We start from the raw sequence: 25,422 nt of genomic DNA on the forward strand, positions 1-25,422 counted from the left end.
CAGGGAGCTTGCTTCCTCCTCTCTCTCTGCCTGCCTCTCTGCCTACTTGTGATTTCTCTCTGTCAAATAAATAAATAAAATCTTTAAAAAAAAAAAAAAGGAAAATTATATGGCTGAGGTGGGAGAAGGATATATGGGAACTCTGATTTTTTTTTGTAAATCAAACTGTTCTGGTAAATAAAGTATTAATTTTAAAAATTAGATTAAAAAATGTATATAACAGTACGATTTTCAACTTTATATAAGATGCCTACATAAAGCCAAAATACCAAAAGTAGTTTTGTTAGGATGATAAGATGGGGATTATTTTTCTTTTCCTTAGTCTCCAAATTTTCTCTAACATATTACAATACTTTATAATTAAAAGAGTGAATTTTATGCCACTACACACCTAATAAACTAACCAAATCCAGACCACTGACAATACCAAATGTTGGCAAGGATATGGATTAACAGAAATGCTCCTTCATTGCTGGTGTGGATGCCAAATAGTACAGCCACTTTGGAATACTGGAAAACTTCTCACAAAACTAACATACTCTTACCACCTGAACTAGCAATTGTCCTCCTTGGTATTACCCAAGGGAGTTGAAAACTTGTCCACACAAAAACCTGCAGATGTTCACAGAAGCTTTATTCATAATTACAAAAACTTGAAAACAACCAAATGTCCCTCAGTAGAGAAATGGATAAACTTTGCTACATGCAGCTAATTTCCTAAAGGCAAGCACTACATGTTATTCAGATTTCTATCCCCAGTGTCTAATCCCATGTTCAGGTAGTAAGCACTCACTAAAATTTTTCCCTAAGGGGCACCTGGATGGCTCAGTCGGTTTAAGCAACTCCTTTCAGTTCAGGTAATGATTCCAGGATCCTGGGACAGAGCCCGCATTGGGCTCCCTGCTCAGGAGGGTTGGGGGGGTAGCTTGCTTCTCCCTCTCCCTCTGCTGCTTCCCCTGCTTGTACTCATTCTCTCTCTCTCTGCCAATGAATGAAAAATTATTAAGACTAGCACAAAAAACACTCAATAATGGTTTTCCTTCATGCACTTCCATAATTCCACTCCTTATTTTTAACTTTTATACTGGTTTCACTGTTTAGGGGGGGAAGTACTAAAAACATTATGCAAGCTCTACATTTTTCAAACTTTAATATTAATGATAATTTTGCTTTCTATTATGGGACGTAACAGAAATAATGCTTAAGAGTAAAATATGGCATTCAATTACATAAGCAATTTCAAAGTGAGGCTATGTTTTCTTTTACTCAAATGTGTTGAAAATAAAAGTAACTGTTATTAATTTTAAAAATAACACTGACTCCAAGGGTAGCAAAATGAAGTAAGGAGTAGTAAGAAATAAACATGTCGACATTTAAAAAGCGAGTCTTGGGGCGCCTGGGTGGCTCAGTGGGTTAAGCCACTGCCTTCGGCTCAGGTCATGATCTCAGGGTCCTGGGATCGAGTCCCACATCGGGCTCTCTGCTCAGCAGGGAGCCTGCTTCCCTCTCTCTCTGCCTGCCTCTCTGTCTACTTGTGATCTCTGTCTGTCAAATAAATAAATAAAATCTTTAAAAAAAAAATAAAAAAAATAAAAAGCGAGTCTTTATTTCACGTAAATTCTGGGAATAATCTATTATAATTATACTGTTTCATCCATGAAAACAAAATGCACCACACTTAGTATAAAAAAAAAATTAAGCACAGTGGGTTCCCTCACATGACAGAGGCTAAAGAATTACCAGTAAAGTCTTAAAGTTCTGATACTAAAACTATATACAACATCACTTATTTGTTTTGATAGGATTGTTAGTTTTTCAATTTTTGTCTTTAAACATTTGGTCAGCATGTAGTACTGCATGGTTCTATTTAAACTATTTAAAAGTAAGGCTGAATGTGAAAATTGGGTTACTTCTTTACATTATGGGATGATGAATGTTAGGTAGGGGTTAAGAAAGTTGCTAGTAGGGGCACCTGGGTGGCTCAGTGGGTTAAAGCCTCTACCTTTGGCTCAGTTCATGATCCCCGGGTCCTGGGATCGAGCCCGCCTTGGGCTCTCTGCTCAGAGGGGAGTCTGCTTCCTCTTCTCTCTCTGCCTGCCTCTCTGCCTACTTGTGATCTTTCTCTCTGTCAAATAAATAAATCTTTAAAAAAAAAAAAGAAAGAAAGACTCACAGACCAGACAGAAATGGAGAAGGGACTGTGAACAAATTAAGTGATTATCTGTACCCTAAACTTGAAATGAGAAACAATTCTACGAGTTATTTTGAGTAATTTTGAAGAGCCTCGGGGAGCCTGCTTCCTCCTCTCTCTCTCTCTGCCTGCCTCTCTGACTACTTGTGATTCTGTCTGTCTAATAAATAAATAAAATCTTAAAAAAAAAAAAAGAAGGGCGCCTGGGTGGCTCAGTGGGTTGGGCCGCTGCCTTCGGCTCAGGTCATGATCTCGGAGTCCTGGGATGGAGTCCCGCATCAGGCTCTCTGCTCAGCAGGGAGCCTGCTTCCTCCTGTCTCTCTGCCTGCCTCTCTGCCTGCTTGTGATATCTCTCTGTCAAATAAATAAATAAAATCTTTAAAAAAAAAAAAAAGAAAATTGCTAGTAGCCATTATGGTTTCCCTAGCCTAATATAGCTTCCCAGGTACACTACTATTGCTGAGAACCAACCCCCCCCTCAGTTACTGAGCAGTAAATAAACGTAATCAGTTTTAAATCATTTCCCAACACCAACTCAGAAAGTCTGAGATCTGCTTTATTTGGACCCTTGCCTTCACGGCCAATTTAAAATGGAACCCCCAAATGTTTTTAATTTGGTACACTGATCACAGTGAAAGTTAAAGGATAAAATCAACCAGGTTTATCAACAATCTTAGTTTGTAAGTGACACAAATTACCAAGAAGGAATCTTAATTTTTTAAAGTTCTATTTCACTACTATTTCTGGATTACTACATAATGTGATTAAAAACATGACTCCTCCTGTGATCTGGTAAGTTTATTCTAGGACAAGAGCCTGCACCCTGAATCCTACCAACTATTTCCTAAACATTCAATTACTCTCAAGAGGTACTATACATAAGTGTACAGAAAGAAGTGTAGAGGGGTGCCTGGGTGGATCAGTTAGGTAAGCATCTGCCTTCAGCTCAGGTCGTGATCACAGGTCCCATCAGCCCTTCCTTCAATCAAGCTCCTTGCTCAGCAGGGAACCTGCTTCTCCCCCTCCCACTGCCTGCCACTCCCCGTTTGTGTTCCGGCTCTTGCTTTCTGTGTCAAATAAATAAATAAGATCTTTTAAAAAAGAAGAAGAAAGGTACAATAAGACCTTTTCTGAATCAGCAATATAAAGGATAACTGGGTAGGGCAGGGAAATCTAAAATAATCAACCAGCACATAATTCATAAATAAGTGTCACATTTCCTTGGATTCAAAATACCGGCCAGAGAACAAAACTCACTGCTGTTTCCAAGGAAAGAGAGATGCAAGTTACATATCTTGAGAAAACAGATCCAGAAAGTAGTTTTTAACCTTACCAAAATCAAAATGACAATAACACTGGGTTAAAAAAAAATTAAGTAACCCATGATGCATTTAGTAGACAAACGACACACTTTACAAGTTATAAACTTTATAGATGATTAAATGATTAAACTGATCAGCAAAAGAAGTGGAAGAAGTTTCCAAAACTTTCACATTTTCCAAGACCGCCAAAAATTAATTTAAATTTTTTTAAAAACATACTAAATAAACCTAACTAAAACACGACAGACATATAAATATAAAAGTACTGCAGTATTTGGGGGAAAAAAGACAACTTCCTGGTTAATCTCCTGGAATAGTTCTCTAAAAGTAATCAGCTGCTTGAACACAGCTGGGAGAATATCCACACAAGCAGCTGACTCTCTGCAGACACTCTGTACTTTTCCAAAGAGAAGTAAACTAATTACTTGTGTTTCAAGTCCACAGAACACATAGATCTGTCATTCAAGTTTTGCTCTGAGGTCTAACACAAGAACCTACACTTTTAGATAGCTTAAGCAAAAAATAAATCATTAAAAAAAAAAAAAAAAAAAAGATGTTTTCAGGTGCCTGGGTGGTTCAGTGGGTTAAGCCTCTGCCTTCCGCTCAGTTCATGATCCCAGATCCTGGGATCAAGCCCCGAGTTGGGCTCTCTGCTCAGCAGGGAGCTTGCTTCCCTTCCTCTCTCTCTGCCTGCCCCTCTGCCTACTTGTGATCTCTGTCTGTCAAATAAAGAAATAAAATCTTTTTTAAAAATAAATAAATAGGGCGCCTGGGTGGCTCAGTGGGTTAAGCCGCTGCCTTCGGCTCGGGTCATGATCTCGGAGTCCTGGGATCGAGTCCCGCATCGGGCTCTCTGCTCAGCAGGAAGCCTGCTTCCTCCTGTCTCTCTGCCTGCCTCTCTGCCTGCTTGTGATCTCTCTCTGTCAAATAAATAAATAAATAAAATCTTTAATTAATAAATAAATAAATAAATAATAAAATAAAAACTTTAAAAATAAAAAAATAAAAAGATGTTTTTATAATAAGTTAAGTTCATGGAAGGAAGTACCTATAAGGATACTCAATATAATTTCTCACTCTGCAACTTCAATACCTTGAAGATAGGTTTATTTCCTCAACTACTGTAAGAACCTTACTTGCTTAGCAGGGAGCATACTAACAGCAGGGAGCACACTAAGTTATAAACAAGAGACTACATACATACTACCTAGCATTTTACTAAAACCATATCACACAATTTAATCCTGAAGTACCCCTCACATTATGGACAGAAAGCAAAAATTTACTTTGTGGTCATCACCAATTCTTATTTAAGGATGTATTTTCATTCTGAAGGTAGACAGCACATATAAATCTTAGTACTATATTAAGCTATCTGTCTTCAGTCCCCTCAACTCCCAACAGTATGCTATGTGCAGAAACCAAATATTTAAATTAAAGGAGGTATCTTCAAATCAGAGGAGCAGACTAGGAATTCTTAGAACAGCTAAAATAGAACATTGTAGGGCAGAGCACAGTGGGTCTGCAACATGTAAGGATCAAACTTATCAACTGTGAACACAACAGTAAGTACACTCATTTTAAGCTTAAAGAGAAGTGGGAGGCCAGGGTGGCACAGTGGGTTAAGCATCCGACTCTTGATTTCAGCTACAGTCACGATCTCAAGGTTGTCAGATCCTCATGGAGCCCCACATGGAACCCTGTACCCAGCATGGAGTCTGCTTGAAGATTCTTTCCCTCTGCCCCTCCAACCCTGCCTCTCCTCTCTCTCCCAAATACATAAATAAATTAAAAAAAAAAAAAAAAAAAACTTAAAAAGAGAAGTGTATATTAGACAAGCTAGGCTAGATTGTGAAGTAAAACTTATACAAATTAAAGGCAACCAGCTCCTCACCAGCTGTTCCCAGCTATGGGTGTTAGAGCTTAGTTGTTCTTAGTTCCATTCTTTATATAGTATAAGATAGCCCGAGAGACTAGATGCTCTGAAATTCTTCTAATTCTAATAGTGATTTTCCTCTTTGGCCTTGGAAGCTATTCAACCTCTTTGGGTAAATAATTAAATAAAAACTAAATTCACAGGGAGTCCTAGGTATTAATGCACATATAATTATATTCTGACCTCAAAAACAGAACAGAATCCAAACATCGTAGCTTTGCATTCAAAGCCCTTTTTGATCTAACTTCAAGCCCAACTGTCTACAAATAGCAACTTTAGATTCGTCGTTTTCCCAAGAACTTTTCATATCCTCCTCCCTTTGGTCACAGTTTCCTCAGCCTATGAATTCCTTCCCCCTTCTCTGACTACTAAAATTAGACTTGTCCTTCAATCACAATTTAAAAAGCCTTCTGTGACCGATCTACCCACCAATCATCTCAACCATATCACTCTTTCCTTTAAACTCCATTGTGTTTTTCCTTTATCTCCCTTAATTCATTTGCTTTACACACAGTAAGTTGTATACTACCCCACTGCAGTGTTAAACTTCTCAAGGGCAGAGATGCAGGGACTCTCTGATTCATACAAGCCTAACAGTAATTTACACATGGTTTGTGCTTAATTGCTAAACCAGATGGGGTGATATTAGTGAGCCAACACCAGAAAAGCGATACCCTAAATCACTATTTTTCAAACAGTGGATCATAACCTAATAGTCATGAAATCATGTGGATCACCATCAACATTCAAAAAACAAAACAAAAAACTCTGAAATACTGAACAGACTAAAAAATGCCAGAGAGCACAAGAACACTAATATGTTTTTTGAAACTTGGTTCAGGTGGCGCTTTTTTTTTGTATTTTATTGGTTCTAATATAAAATATATCTCTTACAGAGACTTGCAAGTTTTTAAAAAGATTTTTTTTTTTTTTTAAGATTTTATTTCTTTGACAGACAGAGATCACAAGTAGGCAGAGAGGCAAGCAGGGAGAGAGGAGGAAGCAGGCTTCCCGCCGAGCAGAGAGCCCGATGCGGGGCTCGATCCCAGGACTCTGGGACCATGACCCGAGCCGAAGGCAGAGGCTTTAACCCACTGAGCCACCCAGGCACCCCTTAAAAAGATATTTTAAAACTGCCTAAATATTTTTGGAGCACCTGTCTGGCTCAGTCCGTAGAGCATGCAACTCCTAATCTCAGGGTCGTGAGTTCAAGCCCCATGTTTGCATGGAGGCTACTTTTTATTATTATTATTATTTTTTAATTTATTTGACAGAGAGAGTGAGATCACAAGTAGGCAGAGAGGCAGGCAGAGAGAGGGGAGAAGCAGGCTTCCCGCTAAGCTCCCCGATGCAGGGCTCGATCCCAGGACCCTGAGATCATGACCTGAGCCAAAAGCAGAGGCTTAACCCACTGAGCCACCCAGGTGCCCCTGGAGCCTACTTTAAAAAAAAGTCCTAAATATTTTTTTCCACATGTGGGGCCAGAATCATACCACCCCTACACAGGCTTTTAGAGAACTGCTCGAAATCTATATAGCTGATAGTCAAAAAGAACGATTCTAATTGGCTCTCACCTAAACCACATTATCCACTGTGTCAGTAATGCCATCATCTAACGAATAAACTTAACACATCACGTTCCCAAAGCACAGGGCAGTGATCATAAATTTTAAGTGTCTGCTTGTCAACTGAGTCTCTTTGCTTATCATAAAAATTACTCCCAATGGAACTTACCTTAAAAAATAATTATACTTGAGAGCATGGTAACAAACCCTCACCTGAAACAAACTAGTCAGTGGGGGCTGAAGAGAAGCCTTCTTCACAATAATTTATATGAACCAGACAAATCTTGTTACTAACAACAGATCTTTTCCTGGTAACAGCGATGTTGTGGAAGTGATTTCCAAGAGGAAGATAAATGCTATTTTCAAATTTAGTTTTATCTGTTTTCTACCTCAATTACCTAGGGAATTAAAAAGTATTTCCTGGGACTGCAATTATGATTATGTCAGGCTCTCTTCACTGCTAACCAATAAAGATTATCAACAAACAAGGGCAACAAATAGCCATTTTGGTTCCCTGTAACCCATCCAATTTAACAATCAGAGACAGGGTAAATAATGATATAAGACAGTTACATTTCACAACAGAACCAAAGCTCAAATGCTATCCAAGTTTATAGGAATGTGACTGAATTTTAAGAATTTTAAGGGATCATTCAGTCAAGAATAGTTGACTATTAACGGCCAAAAATAGCTGAGAAAACAAAGAAGTGGAAAATATACTGGATTTAGAATCCAAAGACCTGGGTTTAATTCTGGTTAACATTCACTACTGCAATACTCAGTTTCCTCTCTTATGAAAAAGGGACAAATAATACTCCTATATTCATTCAGCGAATATTTACTGAATAATACCTTGTATGTGCCATTAGACCTTTGACTAGGGAAACAACATAGGTATATGTAGTCCCTATCCTCAAGGAATTTATATTTTCCCTATCTCACAAGGCTGTTGTAAAGATCAAATGTAAAAATACTATGCAAATTGTAACACACTACATGAAGTGCAAAGTGAGGGGTGCCTGGGCGGCTCAATTTGTTGAATGTCTCTCTTTTTTTTTTTTTTTCTTTTTTTAAGATTTTATTTATTTGAGAGAGACAGAGATAGCAACAGAGAACATAAGCAAGCAGGGAGGAAAGGGAGAAGCAGGCTCCCTGCCAATCTCAGGACTCTAGAATCATGACCTGAGCCAAAAGCAGACACTTCAACTGACTGAGCCACCCAGGCACCTGACTGCTCAACTCTTGATGCTGAATGTCTAACTCTTGATTTCCAAGCTCAGGTCATGATCTCAGGGTCATGAGATCAAGCCCCACATCTGTGCTCAGCAGAGTCTGCTTGAGGTTCTCTCTCTCCCCCTACCCACCCCCCAACTCCTGCTTGTGCCCTCTCTCGCTCACTCTCTCTCTAAAATAAATCTTTAATTTAAAGAAAGTGTGGGGCGTCTGGGTGGCTCAGTGGGTTAAAGCCTCTGCCTTCAGTTCAGGTCATGATCCCAGGGTCCTGGGATCCAGCCCCGCATCGGGCTCTCTGCTCAGCAGGGAGCCTGCTTCCCCCCCACCCTCTGCCTGCCTCTCTGCCTACTTATGATCTGTCAAATAAAAAAAAATAAATAAAAATAAAAATTTTTAAAGTGCAAAGTGATATAATGATTTTATTAACTTGTTCTAACCCTTCACCACATACCTTTATTACAACATTTAGAAAGATTCAATAAAGTCTAAATGAGCAGATATAATAGTCTACTATCTTACTGAATTGATTTTCTAAGGGCTGGAGTTCAGGAGTCTAAAAAATCATTATTTGTTAGTATAGTCTTAGCTCATAACTCTCAATATAACCACGAAGATAAAATGAACTGAGAATTCAAGACCTAGAACCTGTTGCTCCAGGTATGGGCTGGGTATGTGGGTTGCAAAGGGAGTAAAAAAATAAAGACTTCTAGGCCCCATGCAAGACCTACTGAATCATATATAACCCTTAAAGTGTGAGCCCAAGAATCGATACTTTTAACAAACACACCCAGTGATTTTTATGTTCACTAAAGCATAAGAATCAGTACCATAAAATTTTCCTTTGATCAATAACCATGATTTCAAACATCATTTCTAAAATCTACCTGGAAAATCTGGGCCAAATAGAATTCATCTATAATTGAGAAAGCAGCTCCTGAGAAGGTACTTAGCAGTCAACATTAAATGACTCACACTTAACTTGTAAAAATATTTCTTGTGGCACCAACCTCTTTATTCCAAACTTTCACATTAAATGAAACAAAAAAAAAAAAAAAAGGAATGGTCATGAGATATTCCTATAAAATGAACTCCCAATAAATAAATCTATATAGACATAGATATATATACAGCTTTAATTTTTTTTCTTATGGTTTAACTTTTAAACAAGGGAATCACTTCTCAGCCTTTTGGCTAAGATAAGTGTAACTTTAACAAGGGAAAGTTGATGGGTAGATTATCTTGACTCTATGAAGAGGAAAAGCATAAACTCTACCCCACACAAATATATCAGGATTTTAAATGCTTGCAAGCAATCTTAGGGATCCATGCTTATTAAAGACCACACCACCCAAATACCAAAGAGATAAAACAAACTACTCAACTGATAAGCCTAATCACTTAAAAATAAAGATGGTACCACAACTATAACCCTTCTACCGGCACCTCTCAAGAAATCAGTCAAGAGCCTTTGGAAATACTTTAACCTTAAGAAAATTAACCTGAAGTCAAATATAACTGCACATACTATATAATTAGTGCAAAAACATATGTATTTTGGTTCTACTTATTGAAACCATCCCTCCAGGTATATACACATCAAAGGTATATATATACACATCAAATTCAATATATGTTACACTGGGAAAAATTACAAAGTGGAGACTAACATTGCTAGCACAAAATTTTCCATCTGTAGTAAAATTTAGAGCCCAGAGGGCTTGTTCATATCCTGCAACATGACTCTTTGCAAACCAGTTAGAATCTAGTCAGTTTTGAAGGGAAAAGGACAAACTGATCCATACTGAATTTAGTTTAATGACTGTTCTAAGATTCAATGAGGCAGGGCCTTTGTAAGGCAGACTTTAAAATACAAAGAAATCAATGTCCTTACTCTTGTCCAAGCCTTTAGTCCCTTAAATCTCAAAGTTACTCAGTTTTTTTCACAACTCAATCAGTTGTCTAAATGACAATATATGAAAATTGGAATAATTTGTATATAGCAGGAAAGCATCTAAAATAGGGACAAGTCTTAAATAGCAATCATCAAGGTCCAGACATCCACCTATGACTTCATGCAAACTATGTCTACACAATAATAATCTACCTATGCCTAACCCTGATCCCACATAGCACTTCAATAACATGCAAAACTTTCCTGGGGCAACAAAGAGGTTAACTTAAGGAACCTGTAGGAGACAAAGAAAAGCTCTAAGGAGTGCTGCCTAAAGAATGCTACGGGAAAATTAGCATCAACCTAAACAAAAGCGAAACAAGTAACAGACATAGATATCCCTCAAGAACTGTGTCTGTTTGATTGCTGATTTCCTCCTCTCACATGAAAACCTAAGGAGAAAATAAAGACTTTGGAAGAAGGAAAGAGGCTGTACAGCTGAAGTCTCAGAGAATTTGCCAACTTGCCTGACTCGTGTTGCAACTATCACCATTTCCACAACAGCAGTAAGGAAGTTTTATAGAATTTGGAAATCAAAATACAGCTGAAAGGTGAGAAACCATTGCCAGGAAAAAGTCTCATCATCACAACCCTCCAGAGCAAGGTTCTCTAAGCAAAGAGCACTCTTTTGTCCTGCCCACTTTCTTGTCTTTTTTAAGACAAAGTCCCTACTCACCACCACGTATGCACCAAAATTCAATGTTTTCTCTCTAGGAGGAGGAATGGGCCTAGCCTGGAACATGGACCTGAGGCAAGTCCTTCCATCTGTCCTAAGGGATCATCTTAAGTATTCCTTACAGTACCTAATTTATGTCAAGATTCTGTTATAAAATTGTTAGTTGATATATATATCTATATACATATAAATATACACACACATATATATTTGAAATGGTTGATCATGTTAGCTGTAGTCATCTACAGAATTATTTTTGGTTTAGTTTTTTTTTTTTTTAGTTCCTTTAGTTCTTATAAAGAGTAAATTATTTAGAACTTTATGATAACTTTCTAATTTTAAATAAATACTTCAATTTTAAATTTAAAAATAAACACCTGGATCCAAAGTTAACTTCCAAAGGGAAAGGAAAATGACAATTCCAAGAGCTTCTATCAGAAGGAAACATCAGCCACAGATTTTTAGTTATCTAGAAAGAATAGAATTAGATGCCCAGGTATGAAACAAATTTTGGTCACAACTCCATTCTATAGCTGAATGCCCGGGCCCCCAAAGATTAAGAATGTATCACCAGAGAATAAGAAAAGAGCATGTAGAACATTAATGGAAAAAGAAAACATAAATGGAAAGTTAAATAGCTCCAAACAATTACTTTGATGAGCTACTCTTTCTTCGGGTGGAAGGTAAGAGGAAACAGAATGAGTGAATTCCACAGAGAAAGTGTGTAGAGGATAAGGGCAGGGGTGATGAGGTAAATAAAAAAGGAGGGACTCCTCAATAGCCCAGATCTTCACAATACTAACCTCTTTGAAACCTTCGGCAAACCTACTGTTTTACTACAGGAGAGACTGAAGGTTGTGGAAATTTTAACTAAAATAACATTTATAAAAAATGAGAAAGACCTCATGAGGGCAAATCCAAGCACTGAGGGAGAGGGCAAAAGTGTGGAAAAAATAAGGTTCAGTAGAAGTCAAGAGATACAGGATTGAAGACTGCTGAGGAGAATGGAGGTAATGAAAGTCAACCAGCAATCACTATAAATTTTAATACAAAGTATAAAGGCACCAAGGTAAAACCTGGATGAGAGTGATGGAGGAGGTCTGCACAGAAACTGGAAGACAAGGCAGCAGAGGTTGGGGATGCAGTGGGAAGTAAGGTTGAAGGAGTATGAAGGAGGAGTGGCTGCAGTAGGAAGAGGATGGGTTGCAGCAGCAGCAAGAGCCTAAACTGAGAAGTGAAAGCAGCCTGGAGGAGATAAAGAATAGGATAAAGTCGATCGTGGGATCACAAGAGGATATAGTAAGAGAGAATAGAAAGGGCATGCCCCAATAAAGTAAGGAGGTCAAAGACCCAAAAGAGGAGCATAGTTTGGGGGAAAGCAGGAATGAAGGAGAGCTCCACCATAATCCTGACTAAAAAGAAGTAGGAGTATGGTGCAAAAGTGGAAGATCAGAAGGGGGGGGGGGCAGAATACGGATGCTCACAGAGGGACACGGAAATGGTAGACACTGGATTCGAAATGCTTGTGTGATATGGGACAACAGTGTAAAGAAACTAGTGTCAGAGACACCCTCCCCCACCACCAAAACAAAAACAAAGGCATGCAAGCAAGGGTCAGAGAAGAAGGTACACTCTTGGGAGTGTGAATCCAAAAGGGAGGGGAGGAAAGGGACACAAGGCAGGATAGAAAAATGAGAGGGTGCTTAACCACAGGAGAGGGTAACTAAGGAAAGCAAAAGGAGTGCAGTAGAGGGGTGATATTCCCGCAGGAAAAGTGGGAGCCGATCACAGGTTTGCCTACTTGGTCTAGAGAACAGAGGAACGGTCCATGAGGGTTGACCGCAGCGGCGGTGAACGAAAACTACGATGTTAAAGATGAAAACTTGGGGAGGACACGACAGGGGCCGGGTCAGAAAAGGAGATTCTGTCAGCAGGGGACAGAAGTCCATTATGAGGGCGGCGAGGGGCAGAGAGCGGCATACCCAGGGGTAAAGCAAAGGGGCCGAAAAGAAGGCAGAAGAATGGGGGCAGGGGTAAAAACAGCGGGGGCGCAGGGACGCAGACTGGTTACAAGGAGGGAGGTGCCGGTTGCGAAAACCCAGGGAGCGGGGAGGTGAAAGGGTCAACCCCAAGGGAGTTGCGGGGCCTGAGGGGAACGGAGTCCCTAGGGCCGGTTCCGGGGCTGGAGGGGGTGGGGGGACAGTGGGGCCTGAGTGCGACAGGGGTAGAGTGAGATGCAGGGATGGCCGGAGGGGGCGGGGCGGGGTGGGGCGGCGGGCGCCCAGATACTCACACCTCCAGGATGCGGTCCCCCTTGCGCACCCCGGCCCGGTCGGCCGCCCCCCCGGGCAGCACGGCGCTCACATGCTGCAGCGGCGCGTACAGCTCCCCGTTGATGCTCCGCAGTTGCCCGCCCTCGCTCACTTGGCCCCGCACGTTGAAGCCGTAGCCGGACTCGGACTTGACGATGCGCACGACCCGCGGGCCGCCGCCTCCCCCGCCGCCGTTCCCGGCGCAGTGGAGCCCGGAACCCCCACCGCCCCCGCCACCCCCGTTTCTGTGAGGGGCTGAGGGGTGAATCCCTTCCCCGTCCTCGTCCGCCATCTTGCGAGCGAGCGAGCCGTACGGCCGCCCCCCTACGCCTCCACTGCCTACTCGCGCGCGTTCGCTCTGCTCAGCAGCCGCGCGACCCCCGACGCGCGCGCCCGCTTCGCCGCCCGCGGGACCCGAGTCGGTCACAGAGCCGCCGGAGTGGGTAAAGGGGAGGCCGGGGGCGGGGGGAAACGGACGGTTGGGCCCGTGGCGCCTCCTGGGAATTGTAGTTTCTGGACGGTGGGGGCGGGGGTGAGGGCAGGGCCCGGGGCGGAGCGGAGGTTATGTGACGCAGTTCGGGAACAAAGCCTGACGGGAGTTGTAGTTTGGGCGACTAACACAGCATCGAGTGCGGCGGACTGTTTCAACTGTTGACAGGCGGGCAAGTTTTTTCTTCTTTCATTTCATAACTCATTTCGTAGCCTCTAAAGCAAAATATTAGGATAAACTGATGTTTGTGACTCGACAGCCTTAAGTTGCAACCTTAAATCATAACAACTCATTTGTTCAGTACCTTCTGTGTTCGCATACATTATTTTATTCCGTGGCCCCAGCAACCTTGTGAGCTGAGTGGATCATGAATTCATTTCTCTATTTCACTTATTTGGAAACTGAACTGTAGAGAGCCCAAACTCATTCAGCTATTAGCTAACAGGAAATAAGGCCCGGTTATTTTTTCGCAACTTTCACATATTGCAACTACATAAAAACTATGCTCCAACTATACAGAAAGTGTATGCAGAGAAAACTACAGTCTCGGCGATTTAGAACTGGATATTAGAGGGGCCAAGTAATAATTTGAATTGGGCAATGATTTTGAAGTTATCCTTTATTTCTGATTTATTTTGTTTCCCCAAACAGCACTGTAGAATTCTTGGCCAATGGCCCAGTTGATGCTTTTCAGCTACCTACCCAAATGCACACTCACAGAGAGTGTGCAGAATGCCCAGCAAAGGCAAGAAAGAAGAGCAAGAGCCAAAATAATGAAAATAGCTTACTTAAGCACTTAGTACTCCAGTCTGGTATTTCAGTTTACCCTCCTGACTGATGTTTGTGACTGGACATAAGTTAGTATGTTACTGTTTTGTGGATGCTGACAAAAGACACAGAATTACTGAGTCAGAGACAAAGGACTATTACCACACAGGAAGCAACATGAGCTTCAGCACTTTTTTGTCAATTCCTCTTCCCCCAGGTCTTACAAGGGCTCACATGAAGGCTGTGCACTTACTTGGTGGACTGACACCACAGTTGAGGGAACACTGAGTTGGGGGAAACTGCCTTTTCATAGGAAGCAATGACAAACCTGTTCTTGTCCTGTAGGGAGACATTACTTCTTTCCTTAAAGTTGCTCACTCTAAATGCAACCTTGAGAATTGACCCTGGTGAAGAGCAGTCAGGGTCTTGCACTTTTGGCATACCCAGGAAGATGGGTAGAAGCATGAGAGACCCATAAAGAACTGTTTCTCTCAACATTACTATGTGCCCAACACTGTTCTAAGCACTTTACATCTATAATTTTATTTAATCTTCACAATCCTATAATGTGCCCTACTTATAGATGAATAAACAGGCATAGAGAATCCATAGAGCTAGTAAACAATCCAGGAGGAGCTACAGGGATTCACAGTGTAAAAAAGAAAAGAAAGGCAGGGAACCTGGGGGGCTCAGTCCGTCCAGTGTCTGACTCTGGGTTTCAGCTGAGGTCATGATCTCGAGGTCCTTCGATCAAGCCTCAGGTTGGGCTCCGTGCTCAGCGCAGAGTCTGCTTCAGATTCTCTCTTCGGCTCTGCCTCTCCCCTGCCCCACACTCTCTCTGTCTCTCTCAACTAAATAAATAAAATCTTAAAAAAAAAAAGACAGTAAAAGTTACGTTGCAGAGAGAGGTCTGATGACTTATAAAAGCAACAAGCAACCACCTGAAAGAATTTGTGGACTGTGTATGGGCTTCTAGCAGTTGCTCAGGATGTGGGGGAAGAGAGTAGTAGAATAATTAAGACATCTCACAAAATATGGGATGAGGATTCAGCTATTATATTAGAACATAGAAGTTAGTATGACCTTATTTTATAACCAACCTGATGAAGAAGTGTGTCAATTGCACAAATAGGGAAAATAGTACAAGTTGGAATAATAAGAATTTTGCTCTACAATAATACTCTACAGTCATTTGGTTTGAATTGAGCTCTAAATGGGCAGGAATTTATCCACTAGACATCAAAGAAAGGAAAACGGGAGCTTCCACTGAAAGAACTATTTTTTCGTTTGTTTATTTGACCAAAAAAAAAAAAAAAAGTACTGAATGCCTGCTCTGTTCTAGACTTTGCAGTGGTGGTAGGGATACAAAGATAAAGAAGATGTTATCTGCAAACTCCATGAAGGGCCGTATGACGTGGTGAAACTCACAAATGCACGTACGCCTTGATCTGGCAGCCCTACTTCTAGGAATTCATTCTACTGTTACACTTGTGTGTGAAGTGACATTTTTGTGAAGAGAGTCATTGCAGTATTATCTGTATTTGCAAAAGAATGAAAATAACCCAATGTTCATTAACTTAGGGTACAACCGCAATGGAAAACCGAAAATAAAGAATAAGGAGGCTCTTTATGTGCTGAAATGAAATGATCTCCTGGATATAGTACATAAATGAAAACAAGGTACAGCATAGTCTGTAGAACATGATAACATTTTTGTATAAAAGGGGAACCATAGATATGTTTTTATGTCTAGAAATATTTATATCCCTGGAAGTATTCACAAGAAACTGAAAATGTTGATTGCCTCTGGGGAGGGCGATTAGACCACTGGAGTGGGACAGCAGTTGAAGGGAGACTTTTCATTATATAGCTTTTTGTAACATCTGAATGTTTAAGCAGATGAATGTGTTACCTATTCAAAATATAACTACATAAAATATGTAGAAAGGATCAGATTGGAAGAAAAGGTGATCAGAGCATCAAAATAAACTAAAATAAGACACCATTACTGCTCTCGAGAACTCACAACTAGGAAGAGAGCAAAAGAAAAAAACAGTTACAACCCAGGCTTTGGGTCTGTGGAGTAACAAGAGCTGTGATAGAGGCCTGCACAAGCTGGCAAGAGTGCCCCTAGGAGAGGCCTTGAAAATGGAACAGCTAAGCTGGGTAATTCTGGATAAGAAGGGCTAGCAAGGCAGAGAAGGATGGTGTGGTCAGGTATTTCTGACAAAAGAAACAGTGCATTCAAACCCAGAGACTTGAAAGAATATGGTGCCATGTGAGAACGGACTGCAGTTCAGTAGGACTAGAGCGGAGACGAGGGGACGTGGGCAAGAATCACATTGGAGAGGATTTCAGACATTGAAAATCATGTCCAGGAGTTTGAATTTCATTCCCAAGTATTTAGGGGCCTCTGAATGCTTTAAAGCAGAGCAGACATATTATTAAATTCGTGCTTGAGAAAGTTCATCCAGCAGGAAATGTGGAGAACAAACTGAGCCAGGAGGATCTGTTGAGAACCAGGTGCCCCGATTCCCGTGAGAACTGACAAGAGGGAGGCTTGGGCTGTGGTGACTGGAGGGTCACACTGGGCAGAGAGGACTTGGCATCACTTGGAGCTCAGGTGTGAGGCCAGGGCAGGAAAGAATGTCCCAAGAGGTGAGACTTGGTGGTGTGATTTCCCAAGACCAGGAGGAAGAGGAGGAGGCTTGCAGGGAGGGCAATGAGTTTAGTTCTGGATATGAGAAAGATATGAGGGGTTTCGGGGAGATCCAGGTTGGATTGGTTGGATTCGTGAGTCTGGCACTGGGGAAGGGGTCTGGCCCCAGCATGGATTGATGAGCGTGGGCTCAGGGTGGTGGGTGGTGATGGAGGAGCACACCAGGCAGAGCGGATAACAAAGTGATTAGGAGTGCCAAGGCCAGAACCTGGAGAGTGCCTCCCCCTGGCCATTTAGGTGATGACTGAGAAAGAGGATTCCCAGAGAGCCAGAGAGAGATGGCCTTGGAGAGAGTGGGATCTTGGAACTCGCTGAAGCTGCCTTTGGAAATGGGACCCAGAAAGTTTATAGAGCACTTCCCACCCAAGAGCTTACAAAGTCCTCACGATAGCAACATAAATAGAAGCATCCACAGGAAACTAGTAGGCTCAGCTAACCAGCAGGCCCCAATCATACTACTAGTTTATAGCAGAACTGAAGCATGAACCCAAATTTTCTGACACCACAGCCAGGACTCTCTTTAATACCCAGCTTCCTTTTGGTTAAAGAGAAAAAAATGTTCTGGGGCTCCTAGGAGCCTAAATCAATTACGTGTCCCACTCTTTATTTTGGCTCACATCTTGATCTTAGGGTCATGAGATGGAGCCTTGCCTGGGGCTCTGTGCTCAGCCTGAGTCTGGTTAAGACTCTCTCCCTCTCCCTCTGTGCCGCCCCACCCCCCTCCACAGTTCTCTCCCAAATAAATAAATAAATCTTTGGGGGAAAAAGAAAAGAGGGGCACCTTGGCAGCTCAATGGGTTAAGTGTCTGCCTTTGGCTCAGGTCTTGATCCTGGAGTTGCTCCCTGCTCACTGGGGAGTCTGCTTCTCCTTCTGCCCCTCCTCCGTGCTCATTCTCTCTCTCTCTCTCAAATAAGTAAAGAAAGAAAGAAAGAAAGAAAGAAAGAAAGAAAGAAAGAAAGAAAAGAAAAGAAAAGAAAAAAAGATCCTCCTGTCCTTTGTTATGTAAGAAGTCAGCAGGTTTCCATTGGGTTTTTGTGTGGCATTAACTTAAGAGAGAACCCCACCTTCACACTTTTGCTCATATGTGTATGGTCCTTTGATCCTAGATAGTCTGCCTCTTCTCTTTCCCTCTTTGGGGGTATAAATTCTACTCCTCCTTTAAACTCTAGCTTAAGTCCCTCCATAAAGCCTCCCTTGAGGGAGTCCAGTTCACTCTGACTTACCTTTTTTTCCTAAATTCCTGTGGCAAACACACCTTCCTGGGACACCCCACCACCACCACCTCCCAGTGAGTCACACTCTTGTGTAATCTCCTCCCCTTGCCTGTGTGCAGGACTTGTGACTTTCTTCTGCCCAGCAGAATGTGGCAAAGGTGATGTGTGTCACTCCCATACTTACAGTTCCATTGTATAACACTTCTTAGCCGACTAGGATGAAGGAGTCTCCTGCTGGCTCTGAGAAAGAAAGCCTCCATGTTCTGATGTGCCTGTGGAGAAGGCCCATGGCAGGGAGCTGCAGGAGCCTCTAGGAACGGAGACTTTGGAGACTTGTCCCTATCTGACAGCAAGAAGATGGTGGCCCTCAGTCCAGTGCCTCTAAGAAGTTCCACCAATGACCACAGAAGCTTGGAAGGGGATCCTGGGCTCCACTAAGGAACATAGCCTGCCCAAAACCTTGATTGCAGGCTTGTGAGACCCTACAGAGGATCCAGTTAAGCTGAGTCCAGACCCCTGACCCACAAAAACTATGAAATAATACATGTGTGTTGCTCTAAACTGCTAAATTTGTGGTCATCTATTACATGGCAGCAGATAACAAATGTTACTCCTATCGTATTTGTGGCGTGCCCCTCAGTTTAGACCATAATAATTTAATGTCTAGTCCAGCTTTACTTTTCTAATCTGAACATAAGTTTCTGGAAAACCAGGAACTTGTCACACATGACATGTCCTCAACGAGGTAGGAGAGTGAGGGGCACAAGAGAAGGAGTATTGATGAAATCTCAGTCCAGAAAAGGACCAGAAAGTGTCTAATAACAGCTGCTGTATAGGAGTAAAATGAGTGATATGGGGAAAACACCTAACATAATAACACAGTTATCACTAATATATATAAAATAATGGACATCTATTATTTTAATTATAGATATTCAATAATAATATCACATCTAGCCCCACTCCCTTATTTTGCTGATGAAGAAATAGCTCCTCCACTACAACTCTCTAAAAAAAGAAATAGACCCAGCAACGTGTCATGACTTGCCAAAGGACACTCAGCTGATCAGTGGCCAGAACTCAACACTAGTGAAAAAAAAAAAAATGGCTTAAATGAGGCAGTAAGGTATATCATTACCCATGGACTCACAGGTTGAAGAAAGCAAAAAGAGGGCCCTTTTCGTAGCCCCTTTTCCTAATTCTGAGTCTTCTATCCTTCTCACTATTTTTTCTGTACTTTCTCCATGAAGACCACATGAAAATTATTTATTATTTATTTTTTTGGTAAATTGAATAACTGATTTGCAATAGTGAATAATACCTACAGACTAAAGGGTACATGAATCAAATTTCTTATAGCTGCAAGTGACAGAAACTTAATCCAAACTAGCTTAAGCAAAAAAGAGAATGTATTGGTTCACGTAACTGAGAAGGACACTGGGTATTCATGTTAACTGTAGCTATATAATGAATCATCCCCAAACTTAGTGGCCTGAAACCATCATTTTATTATGCTTATGGACTGTATGTCAGGAATTCAGATAGAACACATAGAGATGACTGGTTTCTGTCCCACAGTGCCTGGAGCCTCAGCTGGGAGGACTCAAAAGCTCAGGGTGATGGTGGCTGAAGTCATCTGGGCATGTCTTACTCCGGGCAATTGAGGCTGGCTGTCTGCTGGGACTTCAGCTGGAGCTGATCTGATGGCCTGACCCCCATGCATAGACTCTTCATGTGGTTTCTTCTTCTTGGCTTCTTCAAGCTTGGTGTCAAAGCTCCAAAATCAAAGGTTCTGGTGCATGAGATTTTTATGACTCAGCATTGAAAGTCACATGACATCACCGCACCATATTGTTTTGTCCTGGTGGTCACAGAGGTCTGCCCAGGTACAATGGGAAGGGACACAGACACAACCCTAGATGAGAAGAGTGTCAATTTTGCAACATAATCAGAGTGGGATATATCACAGTGGCCATTTCTGAAAAATATAACCTGCCACATTGGGATGGCTCCTTGATTCTTTTTAAGATTTTATTTATTTATTTATTCATTCATTTTTAAAGAGCTTATTTATCTATTTGACAGACAGATCACAAGTAGGCAGAGAAGCAGGCAGAGAGAGAGAAGGAAACAGGCTCCCTGCTGAGCAGAGAGCCCAATGCAGGGCTCGATCCCAGGACCCTGAGATCATGACCTGAGCAGAAGGCAGAGGCTTTAACCCACTGAGCCACCCAGGCGCCCCAAGATTTTATTTATTTACATACAGAGAGCATAAGCAGAGGGAGCAGAAGGGAGAGGGAGAAGCAAGCTCCCCACCAATCAAGGACCCCAATGTGGGACTCAATCCCAGGACTTCAGGATCATGACTTGAGCCAAAGACAGATGCTTAACCAACTGAGCTACCCAGGTATCCCTGGCTCTTTGATTTAAACCAAGCACTATAGAAACCAAGGCCTTTTAAGTGTCAGACACAGAGAACCTGGGGCCACCTAATTCTTTTTCATCTGCCTTTCATTTTTGTTCATCTCTGGTTCTCTTTATCTATTAGCAAAAACACCTTATTTTTCTCAAAATCCATGTATTATTTTTCAGGAAGGACTTTGGCCCTTTCATGTGCACATTACCTGGACCAATTCAACTTGCCTGGACAATGAAGAAATATGATTGTCCGAACCTGGATCACATACCCAGGTCACATGCCAAAAGAAAGCTTCTGGGTGAACTATAAAAAGTAGCTAATAGAATCTATCACAGGCTTAAGTGAGCATTGGAGTCAGCTTAGTATGTAGTTATAATTATGCTACTTCTCTAGCAGCACCCTACAGTTCTGGTGTCTCAAAGCCCTTCCCCAGCCATCTTCATGTCATGCCCTTGTCTCCCATTTGCTACATACCACCTCTCCAAGATTTGCTGGGCTTCCCATGGGAAAGAAAAGCTCCCTGGCTCTTATAGCCTCACTTGCTGGCTTTTTTCCATCTAGCCCTTCTCATCAGACCTGTTTTTCAGCAGATCGTTCCCAAATAACATTTTTCACCATCCTTCCAGTTGTAATGCCCTAGGCAGTTGTCACTCTGTGTCTCTCGTCATTTTCTCTGGTGCCTCCAACTTTTTCCTCAAAATTGAACTTAATCTTCCACAGGTCCTTTTTGCCAAAAATTACTTCCCACAGCCAACAGTTCAGAAATAATACAACAGGTTGGGAGATCGCATAGCAAAAGACTAGTCCTGAGGCATTAGCATCATCCAGTGGAAAAGGGGAGTGAGACTTGCATCTTCTGCATTCCTGCTTAGCTGTTATCCTTCAAAATCATTGAGTATTTTTTTAGCTGTAAATACAGAAAATTTAAAAGTGCTTTAAACAGTAAGGAAATTTATGATCTCACATAAGTATCAAGATCAAGGTGGGGGAGTTCCAGTGTTGATTAACTCAGCAGCTTATTCATATCACCAAGGATCACATTCCTTCCATCTCTCTCCTCTGCCATGTCAACATTTGCTAACTCCTCCCATAGTGACAAGATGGCTGCTGAGCTCCGAGCATCACCCACACAGGTGACCACTTTGAGAAGCAGAAACTAGGATGTTTCTTCTTGTGTCTATTTGTAAAAGTAAAGAAACTCTTTCTAAAGGTCTTGCTTCAGCTTTCTCTTATGTCTCTTGCCAAAAGTGTATCATCTAAACCAGTCATTGGCAAAAGAACAGAAATCACTGTGATTGAGTCAAACTAATCAAGATTTACTCATGGAGCTAAGAGTATTCCCTGGCATAGCTTGCCAGTAAATATGAAAACAAAATTGGGGCTCTGACAAAAGAAAGAAGGTTGTGAGGGAGAGAGTATAGGGGGATACAGATTTGGAAAAGCATCCAGTCATATCTGATGTACTTATCTTCTCTTTACTCTTCAACAGTTTCTCTTCAACAAACTCTTCAACAATTTCTCCAACTGTAAACTAGAGATGATGATGTCTACTTTATCTACACATGGAGATACTTTAAGAAATAAGATTTTGTGGGGCACCTGGGTGGCTCAATCAGTTAAACATCTGCCTTCAGCTCAGGTCATGATCTCAGGGTCCTGGGATCAAGCCCTGCTTCTCCCTGCTTCTCCCTCTCCCTTTCCCCCTCCCCCCATTCATGCACACGCTCGCTCGCTCTCCCTCTCTCTCAGATAAAATCTTAAAAAAAAAAAAGGATTTTGCAAGATACACTTATGAAACAGTGGTGGCTCAGTCAGTCAAGCGTCCGACTCTTGATTTCGGCTCAGGTCGTGATTATCAGGGTTGTGAGACTGAGCCCCAAATGGGGCTCTGTGCTGGGAATGAAGCCTGCTTAAGATTCTCTCCCTCTTTCTCCCTGTGCCTCTCCCCCTCCCCAATAATAACAATTAACCAGTGAGACAAATGCTACAACATTGATGAATCTTAAAAACATGCTAAGTGAAACCAGCCAGTCACAAAACAAATATTGTATGGTTCCACTTATATGATGCCTAGAGTATTCAAATTTATATGGAAAGTGGAATGGTAGTTGCCAGTGGCTGGGGGAGGAGGAAATGGGGAGTTCGTGTTTAATGGATATGGAGTTTCAGTTGGGGAAGATGAAGTTCTGGAGGTGGATGGTGGTGACCATCGCACAACAATGTAAATAATACTTATTGCCATAGAATCATACACTTAAAAATCATTAGGATAGTAAGTTTTATGTTATGTCTATTTTATCACAATAAAAAAATTTAATAAAATAGTGAGATTATTTAAGATATACAACAAAGTGGGGCACCTGGATGGCTCAGTCAATTAAGTGTCTGCTTAGGCTCAGGTCATGATCCCAGAGTTCTGGGATCGAGTCCCACATCGGGCTCCCTGCTCAGCTGGGAGTGTGCTTCTCCTTTTCTCTCTCACTCTGTGTCAAATAAATAAAATCTTGATTTAAAAAAGATATACAGTGAAGGAATTGCACTAAACTTGAAAAAGGTACAAATGTACAATATAAATTCATGGTTCTCTCTGATAACCTAATGTTGAACTTTTGCCCATTTTAATTTGTGGGTGAGAATCATTTCTAGCCTCAGCAATCACTTCTTTCACATTCCTGTGTCGTCCTTCCCTCTTTTCTCAAACCCACTGTTGTTTTGATTGACATGCAGTTCAAGAAATTCCATCCCCCCAAAGTGCCCTACAAGGGAACCCCCAGCACAGAATGGAACCAACTACAATACCCACTTCCTTTCCCCTTAAAGGTTACCTGCCCCCTTTCTTCCTTTGTCTCCCAGTCCTCTTTTCGTACAGCTGGATCTCCCCACTTCCATGCCAAGAGGCTGCTGGACAAGGAGGCAGAGAGGAAGACTCGGAGCCAGAAAGGAGCACAAGGACTTAGCACCAGCAGGTGCTGGCAGTTCTCGCAGTCTATTTACCAACAACGTATCTACTAATATTTACTAATCCCTCAGATGTTTGCAGATGAGGCAAAGCTGTGAGGAGCTGTGCAGAGAAGTGACAGTTATGTATCCAACCCCAACACCCACTCACGGAGGGCCACGTCATTCCACGGGAAGCTACCGAAGACCCAACCGGTGTCCAGTGCCCAGAGCTGAGCAATTCTGTTACATAAACTTACAATCAGAAGTCTCTGTTCATGTTTACCTACTCACTCCAAATAGTCTTTTCCAAAATCATAAATTATGCAGCTCTTCAATAGGGAGTACCCATCACTCCCTCAAATTCATGTTCCGGAGCTTAATCACATGATCAGAGAAATTCTCCTTACATGTAATCTTGTTAAAATAGATTCTAGGCAAATGGGCTCCATTAAGTTTTGAATGCTGTGTGCCTTCCAAGCACGAACATTGACTGTTAGCAGTTTTCTGCATTTAGCTCCTAATACCAGGCAGAGCTTAGGGCTCCCTTTAGGAATGGTTTCATTTTGTTCTGTGATCCTGGTCAGTCACCTTGCAAAACACTCTGCTGGTTACAGGAAAGAGAATCCATTTCTGGTCAGCTGGCATTGGCTGAGTATCCACAACGTGCCAGGCACTGGGCCAGGGCTGGGGACACAGACATAAATCATCAGCCCTACCCTTTAGGAATTCTCAGATCTGGGGGGAGAGACAGACATGAAAACAAACAATTTCTGTAGAATGGGATAAGTTTTGTACCAGCTGCTATGGAACCACTGATTAACTGTAGGCGATTCTCTGTGGAGTCGGGGAAGACTTCACCAAACGGTGTCATTTCAGTGGGGGTTTTAAAGGTTGAATAGAAGCTTGTTAGAAGGCTAAGGCAGGGCAGAGAGTGCCAGGCAGAAGGAACAGCATATGCAAAAGCAGAGAGGTGGGGAATGGCACACAGTGTGTTTTGGAACCTCACAAGGTAGTAGAGGTCCAGAAATGAGACTGGTTGAGTAAGGCAGTGGGCAGCTTAATCCCAATCATCACCCCTTCATGGCCCTGGGGGTAGGGGAAAAAAGAAATTGAATTTCTAGCTCTACAACTGATAATTAAGCAAGATTCTCTTTCTATATAAAGCTCATATCCTCACGTTTTTGTTGTGTGGGTGTTGTAGAAGTTTTGCAAGATTGTGATCTGCAATGGGAACTGTCTTCTCAAGGAATCAAGGTTTTTTATATATTTGAAAAAGCCCATGGGAAGGTCATCTGGAAACTCTGGGCTTTTGTGATGATCTGAAATGTGATTATTGGTGACTGGAACTCTGAAGAGGTTAAGCCAAGCCAGTACGTGCAGCCGTCCTCAACATCCTCACCAAGCTTCCTCTCCTATCCACACATTAATGTGCCCAGGCTGGTGTTCTTCATTCAATGACACATGATAATTTGGGTTATTTTACCCTCTCTCTCAACAACAACAACAACAACAACAACAAAAAGTGGTGTCTTGGTTGAGTTTCCAAACAGCTTTGGAAACTTCCAGAACTAATTATTTCCTGAGGAAAGGCTTACTAAACATGAGCAAAGGGCACCTGGGTGGTTCAGTTGGTTTATATGACTGCCTTCGGCTCAGGTCATGATCCTGGAGTCTCTGGATCAAAT

At 41.8% G+C, this 25,422-nt stretch overlaps 1 protein-coding gene and 1 long non-coding RNA gene across 2 annotated transcripts in view; both read right to left on the reverse strand.

The window, feature by feature from the left end:
- Positions 1–13,695, reverse strand: part of SNX27 (sorting nexin 27) — a 65,934-nt gene extending 52,239 nt beyond the window's left edge. The window contains 1 exon segment of the mRNA XM_047726460.1: positions 13,168–13,695. Within this exon segment, the coding sequence (XP_047582416.1) occupies positions 13,168–13,478 (311 nt within the window). The 5' untranslated portion in view covers positions 13,479–13,695.
- Positions 13,696–19,866: 6,171 nt separating this feature from the next.
- On the reverse strand, positions 19,867–25,422 carry LOC125097820 (uncharacterized). The gene is made up of 2 exons (XR_007126626.1): positions 23,623–25,422; positions 19,867–20,293 (listed from the first exon to the last, which is right to left on the reverse strand). It is a non-coding gene; the product is annotated as an uncharacterized LOC125097820 (long non-coding RNA).

Source organism: Lutra lutra, chromosome 4, assembly GCF_902655055.1.
Source record: "Lutra lutra chromosome 4, mLutLut1.2, whole genome shotgun sequence".
NCBI classification, from domain to species: domain Eukaryota; kingdom Metazoa; phylum Chordata; class Mammalia; order Carnivora; family Mustelidae; genus Lutra; species Lutra lutra.